The sequence below is a fragment of the Aulostomus chinensis genome, chromosome 10 (genome assembly GCF_037954235.1).
Source record: "Aulostomus chinensis isolate RoL2024-O1b breed Wild chromosome 10, RoL_Achi_v1.0, whole genome shotgun sequence".
Lineage (NCBI taxonomy): Eukaryota > Metazoa > Chordata > Actinopteri > Syngnathiformes > Aulostomidae > Aulostomus > Aulostomus chinensis.
This window is the reverse complement of record NC_141329.1, coordinates 25,281,922-25,300,230: the sequence shown is the minus strand read 5'-3', so window position 1 is coordinate 25,300,230 and position 18,309 is coordinate 25,281,922. Positions and strand designations below refer to the sequence as shown.

The following is an 18,309-nucleotide window of genomic DNA, read 5'->3' as shown; positions in this document are numbered from 1 at the left end:
AAACAGTGTCATATTGTGAAAAGAGTGCAATGTCTATAGACAACATTAAACCTTGAAGTACATAGAAGTTTGGGAGTGGATGCCAACAATGAGGATGAAGAGGATTCCCATGCTGATATTAGCTGATAAATGGATATTTTTATTTCTTTTTTGCAGTAATCCATCAAATGTGGTTATCAAACATTAGTGGGGGGGGGGGGAATGTATATTGGTTTGCCATTTTAATGAAATCATCAATTTTATTCACCTGTCAGTGGTCATCATGTTATGGTTGAACAGGATATGCCAATATCGATATATCTGTGATAGTCCAATATTATTGCCCAAATATTTGTCAGTATGAGGATTCTATATCAACAAGTCTGTTCGTGGTTGAATTGTCATAATTAATTTTTTGTAAAGATACTTTTTTTTTAAAATGTCACGTCTATAAAAGTTTTTTTTTCCACTCAGTTTTGAAGGAGTTTTACTGGAGCCTTTTTGTTTTTTAAGAAACGGAATATCTGACTGCAAAGTTAAAAATTAACTTTAATAATTGTGTTTTTGGTGGGTTGGCGGAGCTCCAGCCTCCTCCCAGTGCCACAACGCTGAGTCGTGCTGCCAGCTGAGCAGCGGCAGCAGCAGCAGGGCGGACCGCTGGAGAGTGTTTACTCTCTCCGGACAGACTTAGAACTGTCAGACAAGAATGTTCTTTGCAGAAGAACGCTATGCCGCGAAAACCCAATGCTAAAAAGATGTCGGGGTAAGTGAGTTTAAAAGTAAATGGAGCAAACGAAAGTTAAAACACTAAGTTACTTACCTGAATGCTAAGTTGTCTACTCGACTGTCAGCTGCTTCGCTATCTGGGTTAGCGTTAGCATGCTACATGGCTAGCACAGATTTGCCACTGATTTTTGGATAACGCGGCGGCAAATGTCTTTAACTTTTTCATGTAAGGACAGTTTGGGCTAACGCTGCAACCCGTTGACGAGTTTGTGAACAAAAAGTGGTTGGAAGTAACATTTATTCTTAGCTAATGTTGTACACCGAATCTACGCGCTATTTCCTATTCTAGCAGTAACTACACTGTGGTTGATTAGCACTGTTAGCAACGCTGGCTAGCTGATACCGTTAGCAGGAAAACACATCAAGCGTCTGTGAATTTGCATTGTAAATACCGTCTTTGCCAGCTACATAGGTGGATAACCGTGGTGTGTCCTCTGGGTAACCTGTCTCTTGACTTGAGTTGATCTAGAAACAACTGAGTGTTGACGCTGGAGTAATGTTGCACATTTCTTACTGTTTGGCAGGAGATAGAAGATCTGCCACCTTCATGTCCATGATTTGGGTGTGAACAACTTGGGACACAATGTCTCTCTTGCTGATATCATTTCTTCTAATTCTGCTGCTTGGGATTGGTTTGTTATTTATCATTTTCAGGTAAGATGTGTATATAAGTTACTGACATAATTAGAGCAAGTTTAGCCAAATCAAACTTAATTTGCTTTCTTTTTTTGTTGATTTTTCTTGATCTTTTTTTTTTTTTTTAGGAACATTCAAGTGTAAGATCTAAGATTTCTGCTTGTTTCTTTTGCTGTTAGATGGCTTGTGTGCACTCTGGCTGTGCGACTTTTCCAGAATTCACTAAACGCAGATCTAAAGATCAAATCAGTGGGTCTGTTTTCTGTCCATGGAGTCAGTATCCAGTTTCACCCCCAGCACACTCTGGTAAGACACACTGTTGATATTTATGTCGTCAGCTCAAACAGGCAAGACACTCCCATGTCAGGGACCACGCCAGTAGCATCATGTTTCATGCTGTTTGTCCAACATATCAGGGATACTTCTAATAACGTGATCTTAACGGCGACCCTCTTTATCTTTATTGCAGGAAATTGATAGAATATGGATTTCAACTAAGCTTCTAAATCCGGACTTGCCGTAAGTTGTCATATTATGAGAAGTTGGTCTGTTTTACACAAAATTAATTTAAGCTTTGCATATAGAAATACACAGTTCTATGTCTGAGGCAGTCAAACTGTTTTTGTATTTTTGTTTTAGGAGATATCTGGCATTGTGTGTTGGGGAAACAAGAATTAGGTTTGACTTGCAAGCACCACTGCAACCACTTCTGACGAAGAGACATGGGAAAAAGGCAGGGAAGTTTTCCCTCAGCCCCACTGTGCTTCGCTTTCTGTCACAAGTATGGAAGCCCATCATACTGTAGGTCATACCTTCCTGCTGGGGTGATTTGTTGAAAATATCTCACTTCCTTTCCTGTGTTCTTAGTTGCTGTCACTCCGCATCACCTCGATCAATGTGATGGTCCTTAACCTCGCGCTGTCAGAATCTCTGTGGCACATGACCGTCACAGGCATCACTTTGTTATTTGACCATCAGAGCAAGCGGTAACTAGACCTTTCTGTTCACAGTTGATCTCATTGAACCAATAATTTAAATACATTATGAAGATCTGTCAGATCAGGAAACATGCTTTTGTTTTTGTAGGTTGTCATGGAAATTCTCTGTTGGGCAGCTGAGCAGTAAAGTGCTTAAAAGCAGCCAGTTGGTGAGTTTGTTTTCAAAAAAATGGGGAGTTAAGATAGAATATGCGCCTAACTTGCCCTCTATTTTAGGACATATGTTTGGCTGAAGTGGCTTTGAACCTGTTGCTCTCTGGGGATGTGAGCCTTCCAGACATGAGGCCCGGCTGTCTGTCCTTGTGCGTGAGGACACTTACAGCAGAGCTGCATGAGGGTTTGTTCCTCAGCCAAATCTTGCTGCCAGCGTCTGCCGCTAGGAAAATTGAAGACATAACTGGTGAACAAACACAAGGTAAAGTGTATGAAATGCTAGAGTTTTTACTTGAATAAATTAGCAAGCAGGTGAAGGTGATTATCAGTCATTCTCAGAGTGGTATTCTTAATGAGTGACCAAAAGAGTGCTTGGGTAGTGTCTCAGTCTATGCTTGCACAGAATGAAATTTTCCAGTACAAACCTGATTAAGACTGAGCTCTTAGTATCCCATGTCCTTAACATCAACATAATTGGAAGGAAACAATAAGCAAATTAAAGATGTGGATTATTCAGATTTTAGTTGTATTATTAAAGAGAAAACATGTATTAACATTAATTGCACTTTGTTGTCGACTAGAGTGGAGATTATTCAGCATTTCTAACACCTTCAAGTCAAGTGTATTGTTTGCACTTGACTAGTTTACAAAAGACAGGATGTGTGTCACTGCTGAAAATTCATTTTTCTTAGGGGAAACCATTCTAGAGGGAAGCTCAAGATATAGGACAGAGGGACTCTACATTCATTATCCTGTGTAGGATGAAAATGGGAATATGAATATAAAAACCTTAATTGAAACATTGTTTTATTGTGAATAAGGCAAAAGTTGGAATATTATATCCCATATAAATGTCATTGATTAAAGTTGCTAAATTCTGAACAGTCTCTTTACCTAAAAGCATCTTACTATTATAGGCAACTATTTTCTATCCTGACACATCGTTGAATGATTCCCTTTTTTTTTATAGTATTTGTATTTTCTGTGCTGCTCACAGGGAATCTATGCTGACTTTTGTGTACTCTGAAAATATCTGTATTGTTAAGAGTTTTAAAGCTAAGTGCAACCAGCCAAGAAAAAAGAAGAAGATTAAAATCAGACCATTTTAGTTCAAATAACATTAGACTTAAATTATAAATTTGATCTGCTGCGTATCTGAGAATGAAACAATAAAGAAATTAGTTTGTGGAAGTAGAATCCTAGCAGCTCAGAGCTTGTTGAGGCCGGTTGTTTTGCATGAGGAAATTGGGAAGTATAATTTTGCACACACATCTTTTCCCATTCAAACCATATTTTTAGATTACCAGAAACTCAGAACATGAAGCACCGTTGCAAGACATTTCAAATGAGATCCCTCCTCTCATTTCATCCTTGCAGTGAAAATCATTTCATAGGTTAAATCAAATCTCACTTGGTTTGAGTTCAAAACATGTTGTATGTTTAAAAGATAGATTTGAATGGCTCTTTTTACAACAATTAAAATTTACTTATTTTTTGATGGCTTTTTCTTTCAGAGTGTGAGAGCGTGGAATTCATCCAAACTGAAACTGTAGAACAGCTTCTTCAGCTCGTTCCTCACAAGGTCAATGTAGAATTTGACAACACAAATGTAACCCTGTCTTTGCACAGCCAGAAAAGGTGAGTTAACACTTTATAATCAGCAGCCTAAATTTTTGTGCCGCAATTATCTAATGTTTAAACTTTTTTCACAGACATTTAATGACCCCTTTCATTGTCTCCACAGGCACCTTAACTGGACTCTGAAATCTTTAAAGCTCTTCTATGGACGTGACAGTTCTCAGCTTCCTCTTAAAAGCTTCACTCCCGAGTTCAGCTTTCCCCAGAGCAGCCTGGAGCTCCTTTTAGAGGGTCAGTTGGTGCAATGGAGAGAGAGAGTTGGAAAAAAAAATCTATAAATAACATGATATTGTTTTGTTTTGGGTTTTTCTTGCAGATGGACTTCTCCTTTCTCAAAGTCGACAAAGAATCCTCTGTGTAAATAACCTCAAAACAACTCTGCAGGTAAGGAAGCTGCTTTATTGTTACATTACCTGAACCGAGCTTTCAAAATCTATAACCTTTATTTTTATTTCTATATTTAGGTTTCATCAATTGATATTTCAGGATCATTCACAGTCAACACATGCATCCTCCACTACCGTCACCAGGAGTTCTCTCATTGGCTAAAGCTACTTCCATGGGGACAACTATTCCACAGGAAAGCAGCACATAGAAAAAGGCAAGTTGCAGTAGAGAACAAACATAAGGTTCTACTGTGTAACTCATTATTATGCTGGAATTCTTGGGCGGTGTCAACATAATTGGTGCAACAAATTCACTGCAACAATAATAATCTACTATTCTCTGTCATATCCATGTCTCTGTGCATAATTCATTCTGTTTTTCCCTTCCATTACTGTGTGTAGTCCATTAGATTATTTGCCTACCCTCCTTTCCCTCAGGCGCTTCCCTCACCTGGATGCCCCCGTGATGATCACTTCCTCTGTGTCCAATGTTAATGTGTCTGTTCAGCTTGGAGACACAACGCCTTTTGCTCTCGGCTTCCTCTCTGCCAGTGCAGGTACTACCAATCTCTCTCATTTTGCATACGTCACTGAAAGAAAGGCAGGTGTTGTTGTTACTAGATTGCAAAATTGGGGCAGCGTTCTCTTTGGTTTTCACCTCTGTGCACTGCAGCAAGCAATGTTGGACCACTTTGTTTTATGTGGAAGTCCTCGGCTGCAGTAACAGCAAATTCTCCTCCAGGAATTCTTTATGTTTTTACTCCATTGCAAGGTAGATTAGATAAGATCTTTCCTTCCAAGGCCATTTCCGTGTTACATATTAACTTGTGTTCCTTTTGTCCATGTTAATGTTAAATGTCTTTTTTATTGATACTACATTGCATCATCATAATTTCTTCAAAAAATACTTTTTTGCTGACTTTTTTTCCCCTCTTGTATCCTTAGAACTGCAGCACCTTCTTGACATAAAAGCAGACAAAGAGCACATAGAGTGCCAAAATTTGCACCAGCGCGCTTCGCTGAGCCTGGACAACTTCTGGTGGAGAGTGGGTCAAGGGTCTCATATCCAACAAGCACCTCACCCTCCTGGTAAACATGTGTGGGGCGAAGCACTAATTCTAGACTCCCTCACTCTTCAGGTAAGACCACAAATCATTTGGCATGTATGATAATGCCCGATAACAAGTTCTACTTCTAGCCACATGTACAGTTCACAACTACTTCGTCAAACATTCATCTTCATTATTCTCACCCTTCCAGGGGAGTTTGAACAGATCCCAGGAGGAGCTGAGTAGTCAGTCTCCAAGTCTGACTGTTGAGTCCAGGCTGAAAGGACTCCAGGTGGAGCTTTCAGAGACCTGTGCGCTGTGTCTCTCTCGTTTGCTGTCCCTCATTCATGTTCCTCGTGACACTGGGTCACAGCTGTCCAACGTGGCCTCGGTGTCTCCACCCAGTGATGATACTGCACACTCCCCCACAAACTCACAGCTTCACCTGCTCTTCAAACTAGACTGTTGTCTGGAGGATGTCAACGTGTTCACAGTCTCTAATCTAGCAGGTGGGTTGGACCCAAGTAAATAACTCGTCTGTCATCTTACGAAAACCACATTTCAGCTATGTTTGATTTGCTTGTGAATTCTTGTAGGAGCTGTGTCTCTGCGGATGGATACTGTTCAAATCTTTGGCTCTGCAGAGAGCTCAGTGGTGTCGTTACATGGTGTTAGCTTGTCTGTGGTCAAGACACTCACAGAGAATATGGAAACATGTTGCCCCGCCTGGCAAACGCCCAATCCTGTGCTCAAACTCACCACAATAACCATCTGTTACCATATCACCACCCACACATTGCAGGTAATCACATCTTGCTAAGGTTTTAATACTGTGTTATTATACAGTATTTCAGGGTTAACATATACTTTGATTTCTCCATCAGGTTCAGTCTGAAGAGGAGTTTGCTGTTGAATGGACACCGTCAGACCACATGGTCATGTATCATCACCTGACTGAAGCTCAAGCTTGTTGGCATATCCTTAGTGGAGAGCAGGAAGAGAACTGCCCTGTCAAACCTACAGAGAACACAACAAGTTCTGCCCAGACCAGAGGGCTGTGTGTGCGTGTGGAGATGGGTTGCACTCGTTTAACAGCCCATGTTAGTGAACAGAACTTTATTCTTCTTCACACAGAATCACTTTCATTGTCCAAGCATACTGGTTCTGTGCACGTTCGCTCCCCCTCCTTGATTTTCAACTTTGATGGTAACAACATCATCTCCTTTAAAGACTTGGATGTGGAGACACACACAGAACTGACCGAAATGCAGCTACATAGAGACACCTTCCCCTTCCTCACCACTCTTCAGAACCGCGTCTGGGTTCTCACTTGCCCGTTCGTAGCTGTAGAGTTCCCCTACCAGTACAATTTCTCTAACACCTTTGATATGGCCATCAGTGTGCAGAAGTGGTTGAAGACTCTGCATCTCTCCTCAAGCCAGGCCACTGTAGCCCAGTGTCTGCCTCCTGATCTTGTTTTCAAAATCAGTCAGTTCTCATTTGTCTTCCTGGACGACATCTTTGAAATCAAGCTGCGAGACAACTATGAGCTGATGAAGGATGAGAGCAAGGAAAGTGCAAAACGTCTGCAGCTTCTAGATAAGAAAGTGGCAGACCTACGTAAGCAGCATGGAGAACTTCTGCCTGCCAGAAAGATAGAAGAGCTGTACAGTTCCCTGGAGAAAAAGCACATTGAGATCTACATCCAGCGTTCACGCCGCCTCTATGCCAACACACCCATGAGGAAGTCACTGCTGACATGGACTGTGTCAGACATAGAACTTGTTGTCCTTGCTGACCAATCACTACATGGGCCAGAAAGAGTGAGAGAGCAACTCAGGGACATAGACGGAATCAGTCCCTTCCCCAGAGATGGACTCTCTCTGGTCGTTCAGTGGTGCCGTGCAGTCAAGTTCAAACTGGCCTCGTTTTTAGGTGAGTTGAAAAACAATAACTTGTTTAAGACCAGATTCAGATTATATTCAACTGAAATAAAATGAAAAGAAAGGCCTCAAAATATCCCATCGCACAACTAATTCTACTTGCTCTGCTGTGGCAGTGAGAATCCGGGACTACCCTCGCTACCTGTTTGAGATCAGAGACTGGGAGCTGTCAGGGCGTCTGATTGGGACAGAGCAGGATGGACAGGCCCGGGCTCATCGCAGAGAGATTGTTCCTCTTGGTCCACCGTGGGGAGATGTTACGGTCCACAGGAATATGCCGCCACTAAAGTTCTACTATGACTTTAAATGTGAGTTGTAGGAGTGATTCCTCATTATTACTTGAAAGCAATGTTCAGTTGTGGATGGCCTCTCATATGGGATAGGAGAATAAAAAGTTTGTATGATGTTGCAGCTGCCATAGGTTTTATGTACTTTCAAAATAATGTGATATTTGATATCTGTCACTATTTTTTTTTTTTCTATTTATGCAGCCAATATTTGTCTCTACACTATCGTTTGGGGGCCATGTTGGGATCCTGCCTGGACTTTAATTGGCCAGTCAGTTGACCTTTTAACCAAACCCACAGTTGATCCCTCACCTCTCCTGACCTGGTGGGACAAAAGTCGTCTCCTGCTACATGGGCGATGGGTTATGGACATAGAGCAGGCTAATCTTCATCAACTAGCTACAGAGGTGAAAAACAAATCATGCATTCTTTTTTTTTTATCAAGAAAAAAATCTCAAACAGCAGTTTGTGTCAGTATAAATCTGCTGGTTTTAAAGTGAAGGTACTTTCCTCACCTGTAGTTTTTTTTATTGTGATGGCTGAACCGTTGCCTCATCTAACATGTAAAAAAAAAAAATTTGCAGGACCCATACAACACAACAGAAAACTTGCATTGGGAGTGGAATAAGCTGAACTTTGACTGGAACCCAGGGCAATTTGTTTTCAAAGGAGACTTGAATGTAAATGCCAGGACAGCATCAAAGTGAGTGAGGGCATTCTACTTCAGATTACTCTCTGATCAGACAAGCTGTTAACATGCATCTTGGGTGATCCAATCACAATTAATTCAAGGTTCTTTTCTCCATATTAGGTATGATGATATCTGTTTTCTTCACCTGCCCAACCTATGTATGACCCTTGACCTCCAGTGGCTTTGCCATGGCAACCCCCATGACCACCATGCTGTGATGCTCTCCTGTGCTGAGAACATTGCAGACATGACTTCAGGACAGCCTCATGACTCCTACAGAGCTTTTCGCTCTGAGAATCTCAACCTCGCCATCACCATGGACCTTAACCAGCATGGTGGCACAGGTTTGTACTTGGTATTGGTACACTGCAGTAGTTAAGAACCAGCAATAAGCGGTAGAAAATGGTTGGAACTAGCATTTCTTTTAACAAAATTACTTTGCAAAAAATGGATTAGATATGAATTCAAAGATATCCATGTGCAATTTAATAATAATGTTTAAATTAAGCTTTGTTTGATCCTTATCTGTCCATCCTAAGAATAGCTCGTGTCTGTTTTTGGAAAGAACACCTCATTTGTATTTTGCTGTGTAAAAAAACAAAAAAAATTGTCCCCCCTTTTTAGAATCGTCGCAGCCCAGGATTTTGCTGTACAGCAGCACTCTGCGCTGGATGCAGAATTTTTGGGCCACCTGGACAAGTGTATCAAGACCAATCTGCAGAGGCAAGCTCTTCCATAGCCTCAGGCCTGTCCGCAAGAAGCTTGGTCAACATTACAAACAGATGTCTTACACAGCTGCCTTCCCACAACTACAAGTATGTGTGTTTTTCACATTTATCCTCGAAATCTGCGTTTGCAGGTATTTTCACAATGCAGTAATTGATTTAATTCTCTTTTTTATTCAAGTTTGGGCCTAAAAGTTATTATTGTCTTTTTTAGGTGCATTATTGGGCTTCCTTTGCCCAGCAAAGAGGTATCCAAGTGGAGTGCAACAAAGGCCATGTCTTCACTCGAGGGGCACAGAGACTTATTCCACAAGGTAAAGAACTTAACAAGATCCTGCAAAAGCAAATGCATGAGTCTTGTAAAATGCCAGTACTTGTATTTTTAATGTTGTTATATTCGTGTTTACATTCTCACAGCTGGCACTGTGATGAGGAGGCTGATCTCTGAATGGAACGTGACTCAGATGGTTAGTGAGCTGTCACAAGTGACAGTTCACCTGATGGCTTCCACCTGGGATGAGACGGCTGACCACCAGATTAACGCTCAGGTGAAGAAGACTCACCTCCTCAGCTTGTCTTCACTCAGTTACCAGCGACAGAGCAACCGCATGGAAGAGGTAAACACCAGATGCTGCTAGAGAACAAGCCTGTTTTTCCTCGGTGGAGTTGTGTAAGATTGATTTTAATGTTTTTGACAGGAGGTGAACTCCAAGGATGAGACTAACGCCTCTTATACACACAAACTGCGTCTGGTGGATCTGCGTGCTTCCTGGACAACCACTAACCGGAACATAGCCTTTGGGCTGTATGATGGTTACAAAAAGGCTTCGGTACTGAAGAGAAATCTCTCCACTGAAGCCTTAAAGGGTCTGAGGATTGACACACAGATGCATACTAAAAAACTCAAGCGTTCCCCTTCCAACTACTCGCCTACCACAGCCCCAGCTACACCAGTTATGCCGACTGTCAGTCGAGCAGAAAAAAGTCAGCATGAAGGTGAGGAATCTATTTTACAGAGGAGTCTTGCAGGACACATGCCCTTGAATTTTCACAAAAACTTCACATATCTTTTTTCCTTCCTTTTTCTAGGAACATCAATGCTCCAGAAGCTGATCGAGGAAACTGATAAATTTGTGGTATTTTCTGAGGAGGACTCTGGTGTCAGTGACCAGCTTTGTGGCATTGCAGCCTGTCAGACTGATGATGTTTACAACCGCAACTGGTTCATAGAGTTGGTAAACTGCCAGGTAAGTGATTTTCACATTGTATTTTTAAGGAGTTGTTATCTCGGTGGCTCAGTGTTTGATTCCTTCTCTCTTTTGCTTCACCTAGATGATGTTGCGTGGCACAGAGACAGCAGGCTGTGTTCTGGTGTCTGCAGCCAAGGCCCAGCTTCTGCAGTGTGAGCACCACCCAGCCTGGTACAACGACACACTGAAGCAGAAGACCACCTGGACTTGTCTCCTGGATGGGATGCAGTACTTTGCCACCATGGAGCCAAACCCATCTGAGCAGGAGGACAGACAGCTGTGGCTTGAGGTAGACATGGCTCTCACTGTGTAGTTACGGCAGGGTGTCGATGAGGTATGCAGGGTTCATATGGTCATAAAAACCTGGAATAGTCATAGAATCTGAAAATAGCCATTTCCAGGCCTGGGGTATATGTGCTTCAGTTAAGATTGACTTAGAAAACTCTCTTTCAGTTGATATCAAATCCTTTAATATATATTTATGTTCTATCAAACCAAATGAACAGTTCTTTTTGTTTTAATGTGTAAACATATGTTTAAGAGAATGAAGGGTTATGAACATTTTCCTCAAATGCATAAAGGGGAATGTGGTAATCTATTGGTTAAAAATGGCGAAGAACTCTCAGAATAACCAACTCAGACATAAGGCTCTATACGCACTTCACTTGTGCAATTAATCATTAACATGCGCCAAACAGAGTTATCAAGAAAAATGGATATGAAATTTACTGGAAACAAGATTGTTTAGGAGTATTACTTTTTTCCAGGTCGTTATCTGTTTCTTAATATTTAACATTAATATGATTTGCATCATACATTAAATGTCTTCATTGTACTCTGAAAACAGTTCCAGTTGTGTTTTCATTGTGTTGTGTAAAGGTGAAAAACATTGAGGAGCACAGGCAGCGGAACCTGGACTCAGTGCTGGAGCTGATGGAGAGTGGCCAGGCTGTGGGAGGAATGGTTTGCACCACTACGGGTATGGTACCGCTCACACTCTGTTGTGCTTTCATTACACACATATACACCACGCTCTTGACATGCCCACATGATTTTAGTTGAATACATGTGTTCTATTGGCATGCAGTAGCCCTACTGGAAATGGCACGTATTTGCTCCATAGGCCAAATAACGTATAATAGTAATAAATACAAATTTCAAGGAAAAAGCCCAGAATGACTCTTAAGAAATGATACAGTTCATGTTTCTATGCTCTGATGGCTATTGGATGTAGACTTTTTATTGGAAATGAGGCTTAAATTCCAAAACTTCCATTTCAATGACACCATCTTGACAAATGTTATGCCATGATCACTGACACAACTAGAATGATCAAAAATGTATGTTTCTTTTCCCAGCAGCTTTTGCTCGTTCATACACAGTTGTATAAAGTTTCTGTAATTATCTCTGCCCGGAGTGCTGTATCGTCATGTCTTTCACCACCTGCTGGTACCCTTTGTATCTCGTCTGTTCTGCTTCATTTCAAGATCAATGGCTTTCTGTGTCTTTATAGACTGGAACCAGCCGGCACAGGTAAATGAGGCTCAGCAGGTTCAGCGCATCATCTCCCGCTGTAGCTGCCGAATGCATTACATCAGTTACAGTCACGATATCAACCCGGAGCTGGCCACACAGATTAAACCACCAGAGCTGAGGAACAGCCACGAGAAAGAAGACCTGCTGAAAAAACAGGCTGGTACGTACGATTGTCTAGAGATTCTGCAAACCTGCATTGATTGCAAAGGAAGTTAGTTCTTGTAAAAGGAAAAGCTGCCTACATATTGCACAAAATGTCCCAGAAAGTAGATCAGCTGACTTAGGATATTGTCAAATTGATAAATGTAATTCATATTAACTTGAAATGAATGAACCCTCAAGTGTAATGTTCAATTCCTAGGGGCTGTGGACACCTTCACCCTCATTCACCATGACCTTGAGATATCCACCAACCCTGTTCAGTATGCTATGATCCTGGACATAGTCAACAACCTTTTATTACATGTGGAGCCAAGGCGTAAGGTAAGCCTGAGTATCAGCTGGATATTGGTTCCATCTGCCAGTGCACTCCACAGAAGATTTCAATTTCCTTACTGTCATCCCTTTCACGGTGGTTCCAGGAGCACAGTGAGAAAAAGCAGCGTGTGCGTTTCCAGCTGGAAATCTCAAGTAACCCAGAGGAGCAGCGCAGCAGCATCTTGCATCTCCAGGAGGCAGTAAGGCAGCACCTAGCCCAGATCAGACGGCTAGAAAAACAGATTTACTCCAACATCAGGGTGAGTCGTTGTCCTGGACCATTCCAATCTCTGTGATTAACACCATACATACTCCATGACACTTTTGTCCATTCACAGTTAAGCGTCACTTTAAACTATGGGTTGGATAATCTCAAACAAACGTGCAAAATCCCAAATATCTGCCAGTTGTCATCATATATTGCATCTTTCACATATAAATCCCGTTGTAGTTAACTTGAGCCACTATATTTTGCCAGATGTCCTTGAAAGTGTGTTGTTTTCATCATCTCACAGGCCCAACCTGAGGAACTGAGCAGTGACGAGCTGAATGAGATCAACACAAGACTGCAGAATCAGCTGAACCAGGAGAAGAATGACATGCAGATGAAGAGTGAAGAGCTCAACATTCTGATCAGGTCTCTCATCAGCTGCAATTCACATTCAGCACTAAACAATACGGCATTTGGTTTAAAAGACTTTGGTTTCTTTCTTTCAGGTGTTTTAAGGATTTCCAGCTGCAGCGGGCAAACAAGCTGGAGCTGCGGAAGCCTCCGGAGGACGTGAGTGTGGTGAGGAGAACAGAGATCTACTTTGCTCAGGCCCGCTGGTGTTTGACCGAAGAAGACGGCCAGCTTGGAATTGCCGAGCTGGAGTTGCAGAGATTTATGTACAGCAAGGTGAGCACAGCAAGCAACTACGAGTGTGAATATAGTAGTATAAAATATCCTGTAGTTAAGAGGAAATACCTTGAGCAAACAGACAATTAGCTCTTAAGCCAGTAATTACCCTTCATCCCTGCTGACTTCTGAATGTTGATCCCTCTCTTAATACATTTATTCCTCAGTTAAACAAGTCTGACGACACAGCAGAGCACCTTTTGGAGTTGGGGTGGTTCACGATGAACAACCTATTACCCAATGCAGCGTACAAGGTAAATATTGTAGATGTTTTGTTTTACTGATTTGTCAAAATAAAAATCCACATTCATAGAATTTGAATGTAGTTTGTTTTCTTTGGTGGTGGTGGGGGGGGGGGGTATGTGATATTACTCAACAAAGTGCAATGATGTACGTTAAAAACTGTTTTTGGGGAAGTTGACCCGAAATGATAAACTACCAAAAGCCACAGTGTCGTGTTTCTGAATATTCATGGCTGTCTACTTGGTTTCCTCCGTGCAGCGTGTGAGGGTATGTACAGTTTTGGTACACTTTTGGTACAATGAAGACTGATGTCCGTGTTGACTCCATCTTCTTTGTCCAGATGGGATTAGTTGCTCTTGAGTCTCGTCTTCACTGTTGCATGCACCATCATGGTTCAGTGACGCATGCGTAACACTTGAGTCATTTTTTTTATGTTGGTCAATGTCAAAGTATCATTCAGAATAGCTTAAAACCAGGATTTTCACCAGGACTCACACTTGAGTTTTATCTCTGATGATTAAAAAAAGATTTCCCTTTTAATAGGTGGTGCTGCGTCCTCAGAGTCCCTGCCAATCAGGACGCCAGTTTGCTTTGCGTATCTTCAGTAAAGTGCGCCCCCCTGTGGGAGGGATCTCTGTCAAAGAGCACTTTGAGGTGAAGAACATTATTCAGTATGTGAACTACTTTTTCTGAGCCTGGTTTTGTGCATTCGGAGATTATAACTTTAATGCGTTTCCAGGTGAACGTGGTTCCTCTCACCATCCAGCTGATGTACCAGTTCTTCAAGAGAATGATGGGATTTTTCTTCCCAGGAAGAAATGTTGAGGAGGAGGAGGTTACCGATGAAGAAGACAAGTTCAGATTGGTTACGACTGGTATGTTCTTGTGAACAATACGACTACAGCCTGAACGATTCATCGGCCATCTAATTGTATTGGCTGATTTTAACTTAATGTTAGCCAATGTGACACTATTTTTCTATGATTATAATGCAGAAAAGATTCTGTAGTACGTTGTAAAAGGTGTTGATAGTGCATTGTTCTTTTTGTGCTTCATTTGTGTTATGTACACTTGTGTCAGTGCTGCGCAGATGAAAAGCAGAGTGGAGTGGTGTTTTTACTTCAAGGTTGCAAATAATGTTACAAATAGACTTGGTGTTGGAGTGTGTGACTCAGGTGTAATAAACGCCAGAGGGTGTAGGGTCACCTGCAGGCCACAGCGGTGATGCTGTTGTCCTCCCTGTGTCACAGGTATCCCTGTCAAGCCGCGGCAGTCAGAGGACACCATGGGTGCGATGGGCCCCAGCAAAGGTGTCGCCCAGGGACTGAACCGCACTGCTGGAGTCAGGAGGTCATTCAGAAAACCCCCAGAGGTATCAGTGCTTTTGGTCCAGTTTTTGTTCTGGTGTTGAGAACAACAATAGACAGAAATGTAATGGCTCGGTTTCACTTTTCCCACCAGCATCCTGTTGACGACATCGATAAAATGAAGGAGAGAGCTGCTATGAACAACTCTTTCATCTACATCAAGATTCCCCAAGTGCCCCTCTGTGTCAGCTACAAGGTGGATTTCTCTCATTTAATGAAATGTGGTGGTCTTTATGAATAATGGGCCTTATTTCCAGCCATAACTAGTAAAAAAAATAGCAGTTGGAATTTAAATTTGTGTAAATTTGGTGTGTAGGTAGGCTTATTTTTATGCGTTTGTACACTTCAGCTACCTCCAGGAATAGATGAGCTCCAGATTCACCGGTGCTTTTATTTTGGGGCTCCTCTTGTTAAATTCTTATTCTTTGAACTTGCACCACAACACCAACTTTGTTCATACAACACTATTCCAGTCTTAAAATACTCCTTAAAATGCACCTCCCCTTGGTTTATTTTCATATTTTCTCCGTCCTAAGGGGGAAAAGAGCAGCGTGGACTGGAAGGACCTGAACCTTGTTCTACCATGTTTAGAATATCACAACAACACCTGGACGTGGCTCGACTTTGCCATGGCTGTGAAAAGAGACAGTCGCAAAGCACTTGTCGCCCAGGTACATTAAAGTTTTACTGGTGTTTATCCTGATGTGTACTGTGTGACACTGTCCAGATCTACGGTCGGTTTATCCTTCTGTGCAGACTGTTTTCAATCGTTTTTATTGAATTACTTGAAAACCAAAATGCATTTACACAGATATTGAAAACTTACTGCAGACTTGTCCCTTTCTCTCTTTTTTTTGTTGCTCAGATGATAAAGGAGAAGCTGCGTCTGAAACCCGCTGCAGGCTCAGACCTGCGAGGGAAGGTGTCCGAAGGGAAGTCGGACAACAGCCTGCAGCAGCAGGAGGAGGATGAGAAGGCGCGGCTCCTCATCGGCCTCAGCACTGCAGACAAAAGCTCCAGCAAGAAGAGCATCTTCAGTCGACGCAAGTGAAACACATTCACACAAAGACACAACTTCACTGGATGAGCCACTGCAACCGCTGCTGCTTTCCCGCAGAGGAGGGAATTAAAGCAGCCGGGCTTCATATTCCCGATGAGGAAGGGTAAACGGTGGAGCTTTCCTCACTGGTTTGGGGATGGCTGAAATATATCACATGATCCTGCTGAACTTGTAGCAATAGGTGACTTTAATGCTTCAGTTTATCATCATGAGGTAAATGTTGATTGCACAGTGCTTTAATGGCTTTCAAATAAAGACCTTATCAGCGTAGTTCCCGTTGCTACACAGCTCTGTCTACCTCAATCCGGTGGCAGGACGATTTCGTAATCCTGAATGCAACACTAGCCAACAACACACAAGCGTCACGTTAGAAAGGAGAGGAAAGATGCATGTTCACCCAAGAGGAAGTTCAATTTTCGTATGCATAAGGAGTAATAACATGGATTGATTTTTTTTTTTCTTCCTGTAACTACAGCAGGCGGAGGGGCAAAGGCTTTACCCATTAATTTAGTCTATAATGGCGACATGAAAATATTCAAATTATTTGGTACAACAAACAACATGAGTGTAGTTTTGAGTACTTGTTCACATGAAAACCAACAGACAATAGATGTCATCTCCCAAATTTTTCACTTCAGCCTCCCCACTGATTATGTGTCTTTTCTCTTTCTATTGGGAGATGTGGACTAAGAGGCCCTTTTCCATTTCAGTAATTATCAGTGGTATGGAAAACCACATTCGATAATCCAGTTGATGGTCATCTCACTGGTGCTGCGTGGTGAGGACCTGATACAATCAGTTGAAAGTGTAATGGTCGCCTGATATTTTGGACATTCATTTGGGAGTAATCTGTTTGCTTCTTAGTACTCATGGAACTTGTGCATCACAGTTCTCAATGTTGACAAAAAGGTGGTTACTCTAGTGTTGCGTTCAAGAGCGTGCTGTAAGAGCCTTCTGTGGCAGAAAGAAAAGCATGGGGAAGGTGAGGTGTAATTATTGCGAACCAGTCCAAACACTGATGTGCCATTATGACATTTTGCTCTCAACATGTAATGAAAAAGAAAAATTGTGTCTTATGCCACCTATTTTTTTTGTTTGTTCGTTTTTGAAATGTCCTCCTGGTGTGTCTGAGAATTGACATATGGCCAAAAATGCTGGTTAAATTCTGCCTGCAGGGAACTCGGTCACCTCCAGGATTAATACCAGAGTGCCATTTTGACCAAATGTGTTGTAATGTTGTTAATTTGTGTGCCATTGAATGTCCGCTCTGTATTTCATACACTGTGCAACTTCAAAATCATGACCACTCAGTTGCGCTGCATGTAGCGAGGAACATTTCTGTAGCGGGCACCTCACTGTTACTGTTTCCTCTGCTTCTTAGATGCAAGACCTCTTCCTGCTGGCTCAGGAACACTGTATGTCAAATTTAAAAGTGTGCTAGATTTAATGGAACTCATTTGAAGGCACCTTGAGAACCTCTTCGATTTCAGGTGCAAAGATTGATTTCTGAAGGCCATAAATATCTATATCGGTATGCGTTTTATCATAAAATGAAGTGGTACAAGGCTGTATGGCTGTCGCACAGACACGAAGGCCTTTTCCTACCAGTGATGCTTTTTTTATGTTCTTATTTTTATATGTTATGACTGTGTGCGTCCCTCAGCTAGCTGGCTGTGCCTCACCCCAGTGCAATACATCAAGAACAGAACAGCAAAAACATTTATAGTGAATCATGTGGCATTTGGTTGAATGGTATTGTGGCAAACAGTATGTTGCAGCTAATCGCTGAGTGTATATTTTGTAATTTTAACACTAAAGCACTTTTTATGCAAAGTATTTTGATATTTTTGTAACCACAATTGTTTTCTGTTGAATTGTTGAATTTGTATAACTGTGCTGCTTTCTCTATCAGGTCAGTTACGGTTCTGTTAAAAAAGGAGGGAAAAAAAAGAATCATTTCAGTTGAGTGGATCTTCCCTGAAATTCATTATTTCTATCAGCTTTGTGGCTTATTGTTTCAATAAAAGTGTTATAGTCTGCCTTCAGTCTGTTCTTGTTAAGATGGTTGTGCACTATTTAAGAATAAAGGGACGACTGTGTGTGTTGCAGTAAGTTCTGGAACAGATGATAATTGATCTGATGGCTTTAAATGGAGCAGAATCAAGCGCTTCCTGCCCCGGATGAATCTGCAGCCAGGCTGCAAGAAT

The 18,309-nt window shown here is 41.8% G+C and overlaps 1 protein-coding gene across 3 annotated transcripts; it reads left to right on the top strand.

Moving 5' to 3' along the window:
- The first annotated feature begins 606 nt into the window (after positions 1-606).
- LOC147255011 (bridge-like lipid transfer protein family member 2) lies at positions 607-18,136 on the top strand. 3 transcript variants are annotated; one of them, XM_086216618.1, is made up of 40 exons: positions 607-742; positions 1,290-1,419; positions 1,581-1,707; positions 1,871-1,920; positions 2,041-2,182; positions 2,269-2,387; positions 2,488-2,548; positions 2,616-2,814; positions 4,067-4,190; positions 4,297-4,421; positions 4,507-4,574; positions 4,655-4,791; positions 5,015-5,133; positions 5,522-5,715; positions 5,837-6,134; positions 6,222-6,427; positions 6,510-7,560; positions 7,685-7,876; positions 8,060-8,262; positions 8,440-8,558; positions 8,667-8,890; positions 9,171-9,361; positions 9,486-9,585; positions 9,689-9,888; positions 9,970-10,267; positions 10,361-10,518; positions 10,604-10,810; positions 11,401-11,500; positions 12,035-12,217; positions 12,419-12,540; positions 12,639-12,794; positions 13,050-13,171; positions 13,252-13,432; positions 13,600-13,686; positions 14,219-14,329; positions 14,415-14,550; positions 14,926-15,047; positions 15,137-15,238; positions 15,579-15,713; positions 15,908-18,136. In XM_086216618.1, the coding sequence occupies exons 2-40, from the start codon at positions 1,349-1,351 to the stop codon at positions 16,091-16,093; spliced, it is 6,726 nt and encodes a 2,241-aa protein (XP_086072744.1). In that variant the 5' UTR covers positions 607-742; positions 1,290-1,348; the 3' UTR covers positions 16,094-18,136. The 3 variants fall into 3 exon arrangements, with proteins under 3 accessions (XP_086072744.1, XP_086072743.1, XP_086072745.1); XM_086216617.1 differs by having other exon boundaries at positions 4,979-5,133; XM_086216619.1 differs by lacking the exons at positions 607-742; positions 1,290-1,419; positions 1,581-1,707; ... (8 more) ...; positions 4,655-4,791; positions 5,015-5,133 and adding an exon at positions 5,218-5,348.
- The last annotated feature ends 173 nt before the right edge of the window (positions 18,137-18,309 follow it).